At 40.1% G+C, this 17999-nt stretch overlaps 1 protein-coding gene across 1 annotated transcript in view; it reads left to right on the top strand.

Moving 5' to 3' along the window:
• The window catches only part of ctnna2 (catenin (cadherin-associated protein), alpha 2), a 319620-nt gene that overhangs the window by 43075 nt on the left and 258546 nt on the right, over positions 1–17999 (top strand). Inside the window, exons 3-6 of the mRNA XM_041036605.1 lie at positions 7264–7459; positions 10467–10633; positions 11743–11862; positions 13081–13347. Coding sequence (XP_040892539.1) covers positions 7264–7459; positions 10467–10633; positions 11743–11862; positions 13081–13347 — 750 coding nt within the window. The remainder of the gene's footprint in view (positions 1–7263; positions 7460–10466; positions 10634–11742; positions 11863–13080; positions 13348–17999) is intronic.

Genomic DNA, 17999 nt, shown 5'->3' with positions numbered 1-17999 from the left:
CCCCAAAGACTAATTGTCTAATAAATCTTTGATTTATACTGTATTTACATTTCCACTCACACTGAGCTCGCTCTATAAAATCGTCTGTACAGCCAGTAAGCAAAAGGTGTGCACATTCTTTTATAAATACCAATTAACGTGGTAAATAGCAATGGGATAAACATACTTTCTGTGCATACTTATTGTGTGTGTTTACATCCGGCCTCTAGAGGACCACAGCTTGTAGTATAGCATCTCATAGAAACACCATTTACCGATAATACTGTGTAGAAGACCCCTGTGGTTCAGCACAGAACAACATAAAGAGCCAAACTGTTTAGTGTCTCTGTTTTCACCCTCAAGAAGTGTTCACAGAGACATTTTAATTCCCCCCTCATCAGGCAGCACAAAACCAGCCGAGAATCTCCTTCTTCAGTTGGCTAAGAATGAAATATTTTATGCAGTTGCAGTATCTACAGAAGGGCTACACACATATATTCCTTATTCCTGTCTATAGACCTTTATTCCATCCCATCATTAATATATGTCCAATCATATCTTTCTATCATTCTGAATTTGCTGATCAGATCTTTACAGTTTAGTCTTCATGCTATCCTGAAGATTGCGCCTGCTGGCTGATACCTTTATACGCTTAGTAAAAGCCAATCGATTAATTGGCTTAAGTAAATGTGACAAGTCAGTTTACTCATTCGTACTCCTGGACATTAAGTCTGTGACAGTCATTTAAAGACCTTATTCTTTTCTTTTTATGCCCTGGCAATAGCCGCAGCCAGAAGCATTATGTTTTGGGTTTGTCCGTCTGTCCCATTATCGTGAACGCGATATTTCAGGAAACACCTTGAGGGTGTTCTTCTGTGACTGATGACTGTGGCTGGTGTGTGAACACACAGCGAAAACACAAATGGACTCAACAGGAATAGAGAAGGGAAAACCAAACAGGTAAACAAGCATACGTATGTCGGCAGCTGCATGCTAGGATTAATCGTAAAGCAAATGGTGGCGAGATATGAAACACAGCTTTATAGGGGAGGGTAGGACACACACACACACACATATACATATGTTTGTGTGTGTGTTTGTGTGTAGGACTACAGTCTAAATTGTGAAGATTGTTGTGTCTGTGTAGGCAGAGCTAAGACTGAGAAAGTGACATAACGTATGGAAATAACCCCTGTGTGGTCTTGCATAAAATCCAAGCAGTGCCTCTAATACACACGATAAATGGACTTGCCCAGAGCCAATTACCAGCTGGCAGAAAACGGCAAGGCTGCCTTGCCTAGACGCTGAATTTATTTTGTTTTGTATTAGGCCACATTTGGATGCATGAAGCAAACATTACTGTGCCCCACTTCATTTCTTTTCTGCAAACTACTTTTGTTTGTTCCTCCTTCCCTGAGGGATCCATATGATTAGTCTGTGTGCTCAGTTCTTATTTTGTACTTGCAATGGGTGCTGAAGCATTCAGACTTTTTTATGTTAAAGTCATGACATGCACAACATGGCTTTTGACAACATTTTTTAGTTGACTTCTCAGTGCTATAGTAGGAATAGGTTACTTCCTAAACTACTCTCGTTTTTAACGGCCACATATTCCCATAGAGAGGGAATAAGTAAAGGACTATGTTTGAAGTTATGCAGATGACCTGAGTTCTATAAAGTTATATGGTAAATTTGTCACTATATCTTAATTAAATGTTGCAACCTACTTACTAAAAATGCAATAGAGAAATTTGTTTGCTCTGCATCTCATTCATGCCATTTTTTAACCTAGTCCCACTCTGTATTTCTGTTATTTCTGTATTTGAATTTTCTTTTTCAGATTGGTCAGAGAAAAGTGAACTGTAAAGTAAAATGAGTTTATCTATACAATACAAAAAATGTACAGATTTAACTAATACCTAACAGTACTCAGTGTTTTTAAAGTAGAATGCTTGTGTTTGTAAGTTTGTGATTGTCTGTTGGGACTATTGCCATTACCTTTCAAACATCTCTATTGCTTGCAGTATTGTCGGCTTACATCATGTTGCAGCATTCTTTCCCTGTTTTTTTGATAGGCTGAGCTTGGACTTGATGGCTGTCAGTACAGAACATGTTCCAAAAAGTCAAACAGCTAGGCTATTTGTCATATGTTGTGTCTCTCTGAAAGTGACAGTGATTAAACTTGGATGCATCAGCAGCCGCAGTCGAACGTTGTGGTGTCTAAGGACCTCAAAATGTAACGTCATTCAGCCTGAAACAAAAGCGCTGTCGTTCCTTCCTGCAGTGTTTGTCCCCTCCCAGGGATATTTGTTAAATCTAATTTCCACGCTTCATCTAATCTAAAGTGTAAACTCTGCTGCCTATTTATGTAGGTCCTCCAAATTAGTTCTCTGTCTATATTAGTGGAAGTACACCACCGTCAGTGAAACTCTTCAGTCAGTTTGCTTTTGTCTTTAGAAAGTAATCACTAGTTGAACTGGAGGTAATATCGCATATTACCTTATAATATATGATATTATATCATAAGGAATACTGTGTAACTAACAGAACTTTGAAGGGTGCATTGCTGTGGGGGGCGTCTCGAAAATCACGATGGCAAATGCCACATGCAGATGAAGTGTACGGATAAATAACAAAAAAAAAAAAAATCAGTTGAATCAAGTAGAAAGGCAAGCAGTATAAAGGGGGCTGGCAATTACTGCTGCCTGTCACGCAGCCTAATATTACTCATGTCTTTAACTGTCTGCAAATGGTGACCTATTAACTTCAAAGTTTAAGTACACCCTCATGTGTTTGTGTTAGTTTGTCTGCATATTTTGCACTCTGTAGCTTACCCTACATTCATATTCAGCTGGGGCATCCGCATGCAGAGGCAGGAAGATGTTTTCATAAACATAGCACAGTTAAATCTCTATGAAGGTAGATAAATTGAATCAGCCTCAGCGCATGCTGTGAGGTTATTGCGGGCATAATTAAATATACATCAAGCTTTTTAAGTCACTGTTGCAGAACAAAACGTCAACAAGCTTTGACTTGACTGAGTCACTCCCTGTGGAAAGCTGCGTGACACATGCAGTAGCCTTATCTGTGTGTATTCCTCAGCCCAGCCTTGTGTTAATGAATAAATGAGCAGTCGAAGTGCAGATGAATCATGCAGACACACAACTCAGTATGTTCTCATTGTCTGTTCCATGCAAGAGTTACAAAAGGCATTAGATCTCATTAATTCTGAGCTTCAGCCAAGATAAAAGAGATATATATACTTGACCACTAATCTCTAAGCAAACATGTCTGAGAAAGACTGTGGCTGCTTACCGTAACATTGTTTAATTCAATTTCCTGAGTTTCTCTGGCTATAGAGTTTATAATTTAAATAAGCAGCTGAAGTTTAACAAGAGATACTTTTTTATATCAAAACAATGTACTAATGCACAGATCTTATTATGCATATATATAAGGAACACAGGAGCTTTAACATCAAGCACTTGAAAACAGCGGTGTTGTTTAATGGCTTATCTTTCATCACTATTCCTACAGATATATTTACATTGCTGCCTCTAATCCACGGTGTCTGTTGCCAGCTGTTGGCACTAGAGCTATTGTGTAATGGTACAGGGAGCCAACTTATGGATGTCATTAGCCCCAATTCTTGTCCAGCTTGACTGTAGAACTGCTAAAGAATATAATGCCATTTTAAAGGACCAGGTGCACTGCAAACACTATTCCCACAAGATGTTATTGCCACCATGCACAGTGCTAGACAAATTAAATTGTGTTTTCATTAACACTGCAATGAAGTCAGATGCCTTCCACGGCCTCCCCAGTCATCACCTCTGAGAAATAAACCTTGATGAAACAAAATGTAATCACTGATGAAAACATATCAAACATTCTGCCACACGCACATCAAAACTTGTACGCCAGCGTTCCAAGGCAGACTGGCACCGTTCTGCAGGCAAAGACGAGACCTTGTGAGGCAGCTGTGTATAAAACTGTGCTCACATTGAAGTGTCCGTGGCTGGCTGCTCGTACTACTTGCAGGATACCCTGATATGTGAAAATGATGCATCATAGGAGCAAAGGAAGGAAATCTGCAATATGAAGGCCCCGTAATCTGAACAACGTACTTATTGAAAAACTCAAACCATGATTTTTTCTGTACAGATAAACAAGTTGTTTTTTTTACCTAAACCTAACCAGCATTTAGGTATAGTCATAATAATAATGATAATAATAATGATAGCCACCCAGTTAGCTCAGTTGGTAGAGCATGAGATCCAATCTCTCAGGGTCATGGGTTTGAGACCCACTCAGGACGGCACCACCTCGGCAGTCGCCCCCGCAACCTGGGCCTGGACCCAGATAAGCGGCAGATGATGACATGACATAATAATGATATGGCAATGTTAGTCAGATGTACGGAGCACACTGTGGTGTGTGCTAATGAAAAACCTGCACAGATGGAAATCTCATTTCTGCATCACTATGATGCTTTAAAAACAGCCCTTGCACATTAGTTTGCTGTTGATTTACTTGGTAAACAACAATTGAATGAACATGAATTCTTAGTGTGGTCTGTGAGCTACAACTTAAAAGAAGCCTGCCTTTATTTGTGTGATTGTGTTTGTGTGTGATTGATTACGCTTTTTATTTGTGTGTCTGTCCGTGGCGGCGGATCTACGTTAAAGCACTGTCGGCGGCAAGCATGTGAGGGCTCGTGCGCCTGCGTGCGAGGTGGGGGGACTTTGTGTGCACAGGTTTGCGTGTGCTTTCATGTGTAAATATAATGATGAGTTATTGATTCAGCAAACTTAGATTGAAATCAACACACCACTGCACTTCATAATGAGCACTCGTTCAACTGTGCAAGGTGATGTTGAGCAGATGAGTTGAAGGTAAATAGATGTATCAAAGTTAGTTGTCAGGGCAGCTATGAATACAGATTGTAAAAATAATGTTATTAAGTCATGAATTAAAAAAGACAAAAAAAAAAAGGCTAACTTGGTCTCACATGAACGCTTCTATTCCTGGATCCATCCTGAGTGAGGACACATCGTTAAAGTTTTTATTCCAGACTAGAAGCCCTTAAGTAATGCAGCCTAGACAGGACATAACTTTGCTCTTAGCAGCTTTTCAGAGTGAAAGCCTCTGATATAGTCCACAAACTAATCATATCACCCCATTGTGCAAGTTCAGCTGCTGTCAGACTGATACTCCTACAGCAAACTCTGACTTGTAATGAGCAAGTCTGTCCATGTGCTTCCTCCCTGGCCTCAGATAGACGTGTGCCGTTGTGTTCAGCGAAGATGTCACCGCCGTACAAGTAGTGGAGAGAATTCCACTCTTGAATTATTGACAGGCAGCAGTGATTGGAGCTGTTCTGTTGCCTGCCCCTGTAGGCTGAATGAGTTTAATGTGTTTCCTGTTTCATAGCTTTCTGTTAATTACCTTGGTTCATTTTGGTTTAATGATAATGACACTTAAATTATAGCTCAGTATAATTGAAATGAACAGTTTAAAATCATTTTTTCTCACATTATTTATGTGGAATCAGCCCAAGCCAAACACACTCAGTGCGTGTTCCTGATTCTCTCCAAGCGCTTAAGAGATTTTTCTCAACCCTGAGGTTTGCATGTTCTTGACAGTGCTTTGTGATTGCTGATTAGCTAAAAGCTTTTAGCTTTTAGTCAGTGTAGCGACTTCTTTCAGGTAGAGTTCTCCTTTCAGGTTGAATGCTCACCTGAAATGGATTCTTTTTTCTGTTTGGGCCCCTAGAAATTATTACTTCATCAATAACATCAACCAACACATCGTGTTTGCACTAAACACATGCCTTTGTGTGTCATCTTCTTGACTGACTGTCTGCTGTAGGGAGAAATCAATAGTTGTGTAGTCCAATACAGAGATGCTTCTCAACTGTACCAGAAGCTTTCTTAATGGAAAGTATCTTATTGCATTTCTCCCTAAGAAACATACTCCTGCAGAACACTGAACTACTGAACTAATGCAATTAGATTAAGTGCTGATCTTATAGAATTTTTTTAACACATCATCCTATTGACTATGTGCAGTGTGGCCTGTCCAGAAGAGTGGAAATCAAAGAAATGATTGCCTGAGATTCAATTCAGTAACATTTTTCTTCAATGCGAAGAACAGCTGGATGGGCCGACAGTGCTTTACACCATTCCTGCTTAAGCGGAAGGATTTTTATTTTCAGTGGTTCCTGTCTAAGATGAGGCAATGTACTTGATTGATGCTATGTACAATATGGCATGCTTCTGCAGCAGCAATAGCATTCACAATGAATTGTCTCATTATAGTTGTGGAAGCCCGTGTTATGGATAAAGACGCGACCATTTGTCATTTTGTTTTGCTGTAGTTTAAAGCATTGTTTCACTTTACATTCATCATTCACTGTACAACATTCTCACGTCATAATAAGGGCATGTATATGTACAAAAAAGTTTTTTTTTCAGAAAAGGAGTAGACAGTGTTAAAAAGATGATAATATTTATTCATATTTTAGTAATGATTTGTTTATTTACCGTTAGCTGTTGACATCAGAAAACCCAGTAACAATAGCTTGACATGAACTGAAAACTGTAATTCAAACTGTTCCTGTTTTTTACTGTTGAATTGATTTTTGCCGTTTTTATTTGGTCCTATCAGTGGCTTATTTCCACAACAGAAATGTGTCCTAACCTCCAAAGCTGACTCTGACTGTCACTGTAGGCAAAGCACAAAAGCTGCAACAAGTCAGCCTTGAACATACAGTACATCAGTGAGTAAAACATATTCCAACATTGATTAACTCTGACATCTGGTTTATCCGGTGCATGTTGCAGTCTGAGATAAATTAGATGGTAAACAAACATTTGTTTCTCATAGTTTGTGTGTTGGATGTGGAAGAAATGGGCAGGTGTAAAGAGCTTAGCAACTCTGACTAGGGCCAGATAACTGGGTCAACTCTGAAAGGGCAGGGCTTGTGGACCCTGGTCAGCAGTCGTAATTGCCTAGTGACAGTGGTCCGAGAAGAGACAAACCGTAAAGCAGGGACAGGGTGCTGTGGGATGTGCTAGAGCAACAGGTCCGATGCGCCTTGGTGCCACCTCAAAACTCGCAATACTTAGAGGATCTGCTCCTTCACCGATCTTGGTGCCTCGGCGAGTCACAGCTGTTTTGCCCTACACGTGGTCATGAAGTTTTTACTCATTAGTGTGTATTTTTTTATAATGTATGTTACTCAACCAACTAACCAACCAACTGGTTTCTCCTGTTGCACAGGTGACTACGCTGGTGAACACCAGCAACAAAGGGCCATCCAGCAAGAAGAAGGGGCGCTCCAAGAAGGCCCATGTCCTGGCAGTGTCTGTTGAGCAGGCTACCCAGAACTTTCTGGAGAAGGGCGAGCAGATCGCCAAAGACAGCCAGGACCTCAAGGAGGAGCTCATTGCTGCTGTGGAGGACGTTCGTAAGCAAGGTGAGCTTGCTGAACGACACAACACAGTGCTCATGCTTTTTATGTTGTTGTGCTGTGCCATAATATTGCTTTGATCAGGTCAGGTAACTGCATTGTCAGTGTGAAATATTCTTGTTTTTTTGCTACCAGACAACTGGTAATTCCTCCTTGCCCTCAGCAATGTTATTATTGCTTTTCTCCTCCACAGGACAATATCTGACTCACAAAGTAGAGCTATAGTATAAGAAATAATAGGGATTGTTTCTAAACTTTCTGGAGCATCATTCATCATCAGTAAAGGGTTGCCCACCTGCTGTCAGTCCCTTTGGAACTCCTACTATATCCATGTCCAAGAGGCCTCAGCTTTTATCTTAACTTTGGAAAGAACTTTTTTTTTTTTTAAATATTTGTTTCTATTTATTGTTTTCAAAAATCCAATTTAAGTCCAATCTGTGGTCACCGGATAATGAACGTATCACACTTTCCTTTTTGTGGTATGAAACAGAAGTCACGCATTAAAGAAGGGACTGTAAAACGTACAGTACATGTTAGATACAGAGGGTGGACACTGAATATTATATTTGTCCATTTTACTGCACATGCTAGGTTTATGGGATATAGTCCACACAGACATTCATACAGGTTTTTACAGATACTGTTGAATCAGATCTCAGTTTAGTGTTGTTTTAAGTGAAATCATTTGCCCTGCTGACCCCACTTTCTGTGAAAGGATTAGAGTGCAAACTTTTTTTTTCCCTGGCCTTAAAAGCTACATAGGGAGAATAATAGATTTTAAAAATTGCAATGTTTGGGATAAGTATGAAGTGCTCAGAATGTCAGAATAAGTCAAATGTCTGCACAACTTTTTGGACAAATGGAAAGTTAAGAGTGGCAAGGCAGATCCATTAAATATAACAGATTAGAGCCCATTAGTTTTGGGCTTTACTTCTTGCATGCATCCTCGTGAATGTAATGAGCCTATTTCTGGAGTTGTTTACCCTAAAGTCATGCATCGTTAAAGCTTAGACTGTCTGTAATGGTGGTGAGCCTTCCTGAATTTTAAGACAATATAGATACCCAGTCTCGCGAGGAACTGTTTGGAAATTTCTGATGTCTGTCAACAATGAAACTTCAGCATGGATGCAGCTCCTTACTTAAACAAGTCATGATCTTTCTGGGAAACTCTAGCTCAGATTGGGGCGATGTCACAGCTCTCCAAAGTTCCTTTTCTGTGCTGAGTGCAAGTCAGTGAATCTTTATGTGAATCAAATGTTTGTCCTCAGAATGGAATTGGATTCCCCGTTCAATAACTGCTTCAGCAGAAAGAGCAAATGGAGCTCGGTGTATGTTGTGTTGTAGCCGTATTCCTCATCCTGCACTGTCAGCTCCACTCGCCCGCTGCCACCGCCGCTGCTGCTGTTGAACACTGACTTGACTGTGCTGGCACGCAGCTCTTTCGAGGCGTGAAATAGACTGTTGCCATACAGGTCATCACCATAACTGACATGAAAAAGGACAAGATCAGTCTTGCAACTTGTTAAGGCATGTGAGCCCAAACCAATGGAAGGCTGTGCTGAAAAAGGTTCATGGAGGAAATTCTGTTCTGTAGGGCCTGTTTTAATATAGCACATTTTTTTTTGCATTTGTGCTTACGTATGTGCACATTTATGTCCAAGACACTTACTCTGCCCTTTCTTATTCGTTTGATGGTACGGCTCTACCCTGTGAAAAAGGCAATGAATCAAACTCAGTACCTGTCTTTCCCAGGAAAGTACTTTGGTTGAGACCGACGCAGGAATAGGAGATGAAAGTTATTACTGCGCATCTCCTAACCTTTTACTGCCATTATGAAGAGATGGGCACGTTCAAAAAGCTCTTCAGCGCACAAGTGGACTGCTGATGGGGCACTCTCTTCATCCTCTCTTAACATTTAACTTTTTTTTGCTAGGTTGAATATAGTTGCATGTCAGGTCATTGAGGATAACCGTTTTATATTCGTAAAATTAAACTTATGAACACAGAAATATGACATGTTGATTGTAACAGGACATCTCATTTTTACAAGACCTTTATCAGCATCTAGAGGTGTCCCCAGCCAAATGACATCATCTGCCTAACTAAGGTCACTGTGAATTGTAAAATACCCGTAAATCTGTCATCACCTAATCAGACGTCTGTCATTGTGACCTCATCGTCCCAAACCCCTTTATCTTGTCATGATTAAATTATAGATGCTGATTTCAGACCAGAGAAAGGTTCAGTAATCAGACCCTTTGTACTGTCACTCTTCACTAGCTCATCACTGGGCCAGACAAACTTAATGGCACTACCAGCAGCACTCTGTGTGTGTGTGTGTGTGTGTGTGTGTGTGTGTGTGTGTTTGCCTTAGTGTGTGTCTGCTTTAGTTTGAGTGCCTGGCTTGTGTATGCATGTCAGGATGTGTCACTTGCATTTGTCTCTGATTAGGTTTTTTTTTTTTTTTTTGTAGGGTTTAGGGTTGTTTATACACCAAACATCACCACGGTACAAACAGCTTTATTTCCTCAGTATTTTAAATTTACGCCAAGAGAGCTGGTACTGCCAGTGCTGACCTGCAGCCACTTCGCTACTGACCCAGCAGGAAGCGTTCTGCATCATTATTCAGAAACGGCCTTTTAACTCACTAGTGGCTAGTTGTGTATAAACATCGCTGTGGTAAATAAACCCTGAAAAAAAGTAATTATAGCAAACCATCTATTTCCTAACAAACAGCACAGTTTTATGATCTCTGAACTGAGTGAAGGTAGTTAGTTGTGGACCTCGCATGAGTTATGGTGTACAGTACAGACACAGATTCAAGGAAAAATCAATCATCTCCATGTATTCATGCCGCAACATTAGCTAACTTTATGAGGTCAAACAATACGTACATAAAAATGGGTGTATGCAGTATGCACACATATACACATACTCATACACACATGAAATAATCTAAGGTAAAATCATGTCCCTCTTTTCCACTCACTGATTTCTTCCTTCCCACTTGCAGGAGAGACGATGCGTATTGCCTCGTCAGAGTTTGCCGATGACCCGTGTTCCTCTGTGAAGCGTGGCACGATGGTGAGGGCCGCCCGCGCCCTGCTCTCCGCTGTCACTCGCCTGCTCATCCTTGCCGACATGGCTGATGTCATGAGGCTGCTGGCCCACCTTAAAATTGTAAGTGCGATCGTCACCCAAAGAACAAAATGTTCTTTTTGAACAGTGCTTCCAGCTGTATGGCTACTGGTGGATATTAAATCAAGAGTCATGAGGTAGCAGGGTTTGGCCTGTCGGTTAATGTTGTGTTTACGTTGTCAGAACTGTGAGACTTAACACTGTCAACACTCATGTTCATGTATCATAACTCCCTGTTTGCATTACTTAGACTTGCATGTACAGTGTACTTAAAGGCCGTCAGATGTGAAAGGTCGGACTTCCTGGTGATGCATGCTTTTATCACAACTTGTGCACACATTAACATATAGATGAAGCACCGAGGAGCATCCTGGGAACATACATCTGATTGTGCTGTAGTAATATCATACCCTGATGCCCTGGTGTTATTAACTACACATTTCCATACCACTCACTCAATGTGGAGTCATTTCAAGAACTTAAGTTTCCTAGTCCCTTATTTTGGAAGTGGCTCTGGGCTTTGAAAGGGAAGTTAACACAGGGTGCCAGAAAGAATGATATGCAATTGGTATAATCTGAAACAAACTCACGCCTGCACGCACCTTCAGTCACTCTCTTTGTCCCTCTCTCACCAACACACACACACACACACACACACACTCATATACACACTGAGTACTTTTTTCTAGCTTCATTCTTGAGGCCCACAGAGGGGCTTAACTCAAGCCAGTATAAGCCCTGCCATCAAAGGCCACTTAAAAGTTATCTCTCTCTCTTCTCTCTTTTCCATTACATCTTGTGCGGCACTTTCATTAGGGATAGAAAGGAGTTTAGAATCAGAATGTGCCCACAAAATGGATGGAGACTGCTGAAATGAGACCCATTAAAATTGCACAACTAAATGTTTTTTTTTTTTTTTTTTTTAAACCTGGTTGCAATTACACACGAGTAGAAAATCATTTTCACTTGTGGCAAACATAAGTGATGTGTTATTGTTTTGGTTTAAAGCATGTTGTAACCTTTATGGCTCAGGGTTTATTACTTAAATATATAGGTCAAGACCCTGTAGACTCATTTTCTGATGTGTCCACAGAGTTTTTGAAATATTTAGCTTGTATTTGTTTGTGTGTGTGTGTGTGTGTCTGTGACAGGTGGAGGAGGCCCTGGAGGGAGTAAAGAATGCTACCAATGAGCAGGACCTGGCTAACCGCTTCAAGGAGTTTGGGAAGGAGATGGTGAAACTTAACTACGTGGCAGCCCGGAGACAGCAGGTAACTCTCTTTTTGCCAAAAAAGGAAACCACACCTAATTTATGTGTCACGTTCAGAGGTGGGGAGTTCCCATGGGAAATGACTCCTACAGAGATAAATGGTGTAATAATGTTAGAGACTAAGCCTTCGTACGAGAGGGTTAGACACTCAAACTTTAACCAAGTTTTAACTGACCTACTTGGAAACCAAGTGTGTTGGAACGTAGCCACAGTTTGACTCTTGCATAGAGAATCCCGATTGACAAAATATCACTGAGTAATTAGCAAAAGTTGTTTTGTGTCAGATTTTGACAAAACGTCAGCCAGCTCCATAATGATATGCAATTTTATCTGCGTTGCATACAGGGCACAGTCTCATAGAGAGAAGTGGCTAGGGAGAGGGAAGTCTGGGCGTCCCTGCTTAGACTGCTGCCCCCGCGACCCGACCCCGGATAAGCGGCAGATAATGATGATGATGATGTACTAATAGTTGTTGGGTTATGTAAACATAGCACTAACGATTCCAACACTTTCAAAAGAAGACATTATACGTGGTTTCTTTCATATGCAGTATAATGATATTTTATAGATTAGTTACAGCTCATAGGCAATAAAAAGTGTGAACATTTTACATAAATGGTACTGGTTATTGCTGTATATAATCAGTTTTAGACACACTGTGCAGATGGTAACATAAAGGAATCATATTACTGTAAATCAGCAAAATATCCACATCAGTACTTATTTGACCCAGGAGGATAACAAATAAAAGTGTTTTGTTTTTTTTGTTTTTTTTTCAAATATGGCCCCCAGTACAATGCAACACTTCTAGAGGACTTTTTTTTCGACCAGTGTCATGTTGGCAAGCATCCACCCGGCTGAACTGTCCCAGAGCAAAGCACTGAGCTGAATCCCGTCCAGCTCTAGGGTTGCTGATCTGCTGACACTGCCCTAACTTTGTGTGCTTGGAACAATACATCACATGGGACGTTAACTTATGTTTTTACAGGAAATTTTCTGCACTGGGTTTGTGGTTTAATGATAAAGTCAAAATTTTCCATATTTTTTTTCCTGAAATAAATGCTCTTGCATTACTAACATTAGTGTACACACTTACACTATTTTGCCTTTAGGTAATATTGTGATTGTTGGTATTTCTAAGATGTACAGTGCCTTTCCTTTGGAGACTTACAGGAAGTGATTGTTAGTGTGTACTTGAGAACTTTTGTCACCTTTACAGGAACTGAAAGACCCCCAGTGTCGAGATGAGATGGCAGCTGCTCGTGGGGCCCTTAAGAAAAATGCCACCATGCTGTACACGGCCTCACAGGCCTTCCTGCGCCACCCAGATGTGGCGGCCACACGTGCCAACCGAGACTACGTGTTCAAGCAGGTGCAGGAGGCCATAGGAGGTATTTCCAGTGCTGCACAGGCCACCTCACCCACTGATGAGAAGCACGGCCATGCTGGCATTGGAGAACTGGCTGCTGCCCTGAATGAATTCGATGTAAGTTAGCAAGCATTCTGTTCTTCTTTTTCATTCTACACTCAGCACATACAAGTATTCAGACTCTGATATATTCTAATTTCTAAATAGTATATTACTCACATCTTTGTGTCCTAAAGCTCACAGAGACAGACTCCTGACTGCAGTAACAGTTTTTTTTCACATATGCCATGAATACATTACATCCCCCTGTGCTTTTACATTACAGTGAGAACAGCATAGCCTGGTGTACTGTAGGTGCATCAATATTATCTGACATTTCACAGTCTGATATCTAAGATGGCGAGCTTGCCTTCTGTCATGTTCTTTTCTGACGATAACAAAGAAGCACACATAAACTCAAGTCAAGTCATCACTCTTATCTCATTTTTTGTAGTACCCCTTTGTGTGCATGTACACATTTCCACCATCAACTGAGATGCATTCATTACACATTATTAGCGATACACTATACACCAGTTGGAGTTCTTATCTGCAGCGCTTTGTGAAGGGTGCCATTGTTGCGTCTACATGGGCTTTCAGGCTGAGACGTTTAATATCCGAAAAAACATTAATTTTTAGTGGCACAATAACATATTCACGTTACTTATTTCACTCTGCCTACCACACACACACATACGCATACTGATCTGTGTGTGTATGGTTACATGGTGATCAGAGTATGTTTTTCTCTTTATATTTAATCAGCCATTTCTTCTCTTCTCTCTCTACACTTTGAAGCTTACCCTATCTTTATTTAAATGTTAAATGTAAATTAAATGTACATGACAACAAACTGAACTCATTTCTGTTCAAAACTGAGCTTTTTCCATAAACATGGTTCTCTGCCGCCATCTAGTGGTCTTACATTGATAGTGAACTTTGTGGTATGTACAAAGCTGTTACCGTCTTGCTCTTCAGGAGGTCATGTCTAGAGGTCAGGACATTGGATGTTGGATCAGGATCTAATGCCATTTTTCATTTCAGACATCCTCATCTAAGCATGTACATGTACTTTGATACGTGTATCAAATTTTCTAAGACATAATTTACCCTTCAGGCCCAGATTGTATTTGCATATAGGTGTTAGACATTCAGCTGACACTTAAAGAGCAAATTCCTTTAAGACAACATTACAGCAGCATTGCAGAAACATACAGTACAATTAACAGTCTACTTCTTATAGGGCTTTCCCATAAGAGCCGTTGATTGAACCCTGAGTTGACTCGCGCTTTGTGAGTCGACTCACAGCATTTTTTTCCCCCTTTTTTAATTTATTCTTTAGCAGCCTTGCTGTTAAATTAAAAATATAGACATGAAAATTAATATACAGTCTTCTAACAAATGCAAGCAGCTAACTAGTTCACCGCATTATCAATGACTGAAGTTTACTGCTTCAGACCTTGAGACCTTTTGGGTGCACTGAAGATTTTTTCATAGAATTGCTAACTGTGATTTGTTCAGTGAACACCATGCTTTATCAAGCACTAAAGCCCCGAAGAACATTATGACTAACTTAACATTAAATTTTATTACAGCCCTAACGTGACGATGCTGTAATCTATCATTAGAAAGCACACCCAACGCACCCCAGTGATATTTAGTATGATAACGCATTTAGTACTGTGTACTGTTTGCACTAGTCCACCTTTGATAACAGAAGCATCTGTCTCTGTTCCTCCCTGGGATCAATATTTATGTCTCTCCCAAAACTATATAATCTGGATCTGTGTAAACAATCTGATCAGCAGCTGTTATTGCTGCAGACAGACAAATGTCACGCAAACTATTTACCAGAACACAGCTATATCCTACCAGTTTCGGAAACAGCAATAGACTTGATAATGTTTTGCAGTATTGCTCATCTATATTTTTCTATTTCACATGTTTACTGCCACCTCCACTAATTAGGGCACATGCACCTTAAATGTTTGACACATTTTTAGATTCAATACAATTTTTAATACAAGATTTTTGAGATCAGGAATAGATTTAATGGCTAAACCTCAACTCTTAGGTAACTGCGTTTTATAAAGCAAAATTAACGTGCAATGATGCAAAAGTATAATGATGCAGAAGTTGTTAACTTAGTTCATCTCTCAAATGACAGGAGGATGAAAACACTGACTGCTCTGATTGTGTGTATGAAAAGATAGATATACCTCTGGACTCTTTATAAACTACCCCTCGTTTTTATTTGTTTTGAGGTAAATAATCTCAGGTACTACTGTATGTAATGTCCTGATCAACAGCACACTTACCCCAAAAGACACAACCTATTTTTATACACTCTTACAAGATGTTATATACTGTGATATATAATCTGATTTTTTGTTTTCATACCCACATTTATACATATTTTCTCAATGTAAGCTTGATGATTTAGTTTGAACCAAAATAAGACTCACAAACTTACATTATATATATACTCCCCAGATTTTTTCTTCCTTCTTTTTTCTTCTCCATTTCTCCCTCTGTTTGATATGCACCTGCAAACTACAGTGCTCTGTTTTTTATGGCAAGACGAACGCAGCCTATTCATAATGTATTGTACGTCGCAGTATTCTCTTCACAAAGTTGCTAGTTTACAGTATGTGAGTGACCCCTTGTGGGGATATTTGAAGATTGCAAGTATCTTATATTTTGTCTTCATGCTGTTGCTGCTGTGAGGAGAAATGTCAGAGCAGTAGGGTGAAACATAGTCTCTGAGATACCAGATGAATAACTCAAAGCTATCTAGTTGTGGACACTTTGGGAAGAACTAGACTCTAGTTTCTTTTTGAACCTGCTCTCCAGTTATTCTGCACGAGGCCGTGGCCTATAGTAATCACATCAGCTCTGTTTTTATGTAAAGCAGTACGGCTTTTTAGAAAAGCGAAAGACCTGCATAATTTGATTCCATTCGGCAGACAGGCGGACAGACAGCAGTTCAATGAGACAAATTGCCCTTTGCTTAGCCCTCTGTGCTTGCCTGAAGCTGGTGCGTGTTTAATTCTTAACTTACCACAGAGACACAGACTATGGTCAGATCCTTTCTGAATAGTAATGACCTGATATACTGAGCGATGAGGCATGGCACTAGCAGGATTTTGTGTGTGTGCACGACTGTTATACGTTTTGTTACCTGCGCCTTTATGTAGGGGCTGTGTTTGGTGCTAGAACACATGTAGCCATACATGCAATAGTACATACATGTATATTATTTATGTGTATGGGATGAGCTGCTACATGTTTTCCACACAAACACATGAGCACACGCTTACATGCTTGCTTTATTTTCAGTAATGGACTTCCTCTGGATGCTGCAGAGTTGGATGATTGTGTTTATCTGTTTTGGGGTGCTGCTCCCTGTCCTAAGTCAGCTTTGATCTGTTTCTCATCCTTTGACTCTTCAGCAATGGTTTGATGCATGGATGGCAGACCTGACTACAGCACAGACACAAACTCAGATAGACACAGCCTGTTCTTCCCCACCAGAAAAAAAGCTTACAATTGAAGCTTTTTTTCCAGTTTTCTTTTTAATTTCTTCTTTTGTTAACTAACTGAAATATGATGGTGCTCATTCCATTAATGGAGTTGTTCTCCCCTGCCAAACAGATGTCATTTTCCACAGCCTCTTTGACTCAGACATTAGAAAGGCTTTTAGTTACAAAGAAATGCAGATGTGTGACTAAATGGACGCAGTGATTTATGTCAGTTTCACACTTGCATGAATGAGTAATCTAAATCACACTGTAAACAAGTATTCCTTTCTGGGTAGAATGAAGAAAAGAACCCATAGTACCTTTCATCTCCTCTACCTCAGTGCAGTCATCTGTAAAAGCATCAGCACATCACAGAAACAAGCAGTGAGACTATGTATTGCTCGCCATGTGGATTCTTTTCCACCTTTAAATCTGGGGAGGGGAAAACATCCTGAGGACTCGTCATGTGTTTGAAAGGTGATTGTGGCTCATACGCCACTGAAATGAAAATGGCAAAGATGTTGAGCACATTGCCTCAATTGCTCCTGAACATATACAGTCTGTGACACAAAAGGTTAGACAAGATTTTTAAATGCTGGGCACATATTCGGGTCTATAGCTAGAGTGAAAGGGCAACTTATGAATAAGACAAGAAAGAAGGGGCGACCTCATCTATACTTTTTTTTTTACTGACACCCAGAATTAGTTTGGAGTGAGTCAACTTAAGTACAAGATCTATTAAGGAAAAAAAAAAAGAGGTCAGCATCGGTTCAAATTCACTCAGTTCCGTTGTCGTTTGGCATATAACAAAGAGGCGACGTGAGCCCCCCCCCCCCCCCCCCCTCCACCTTTTACCTTTAAGAGTTCCCCATCAAATATGTAAGAGGGGTTTCTTTTCAGAAAGAAAGCTCTGTATAAAAATGATGATTTAATGTTAGATCATTTTAACAGTTTTACACGAGTTTCTTAGCAATACCAATATTTGGCTTTAATATCAACTATAGAATTGTCAGTCTTATTCAGATTTCATCTTAGCTTGTGGTGAAGTAAAGGTCACACATCGTCCCTGTGCTCCTGAACCTTGATTCATTTATTCAAAACTGGAAAATAAACTTAATTTAATTTTTAGTCTTGAGCACATGTACGAAACCCTGCCTGCCAACTATACCTATATGAGGTATTAGCTATAGCAAGGATAATGACCTTAAT

Source organism: Toxotes jaculatrix, chromosome 4 (genome assembly GCF_017976425.1).
Source record: "Toxotes jaculatrix isolate fToxJac2 chromosome 4, fToxJac2.pri, whole genome shotgun sequence".
Taxonomy (NCBI): domain Eukaryota; kingdom Metazoa; phylum Chordata; class Actinopteri; family Toxotidae; genus Toxotes; species Toxotes jaculatrix.
This window is presented reverse-complemented; position numbering and strand designations above follow the sequence as displayed.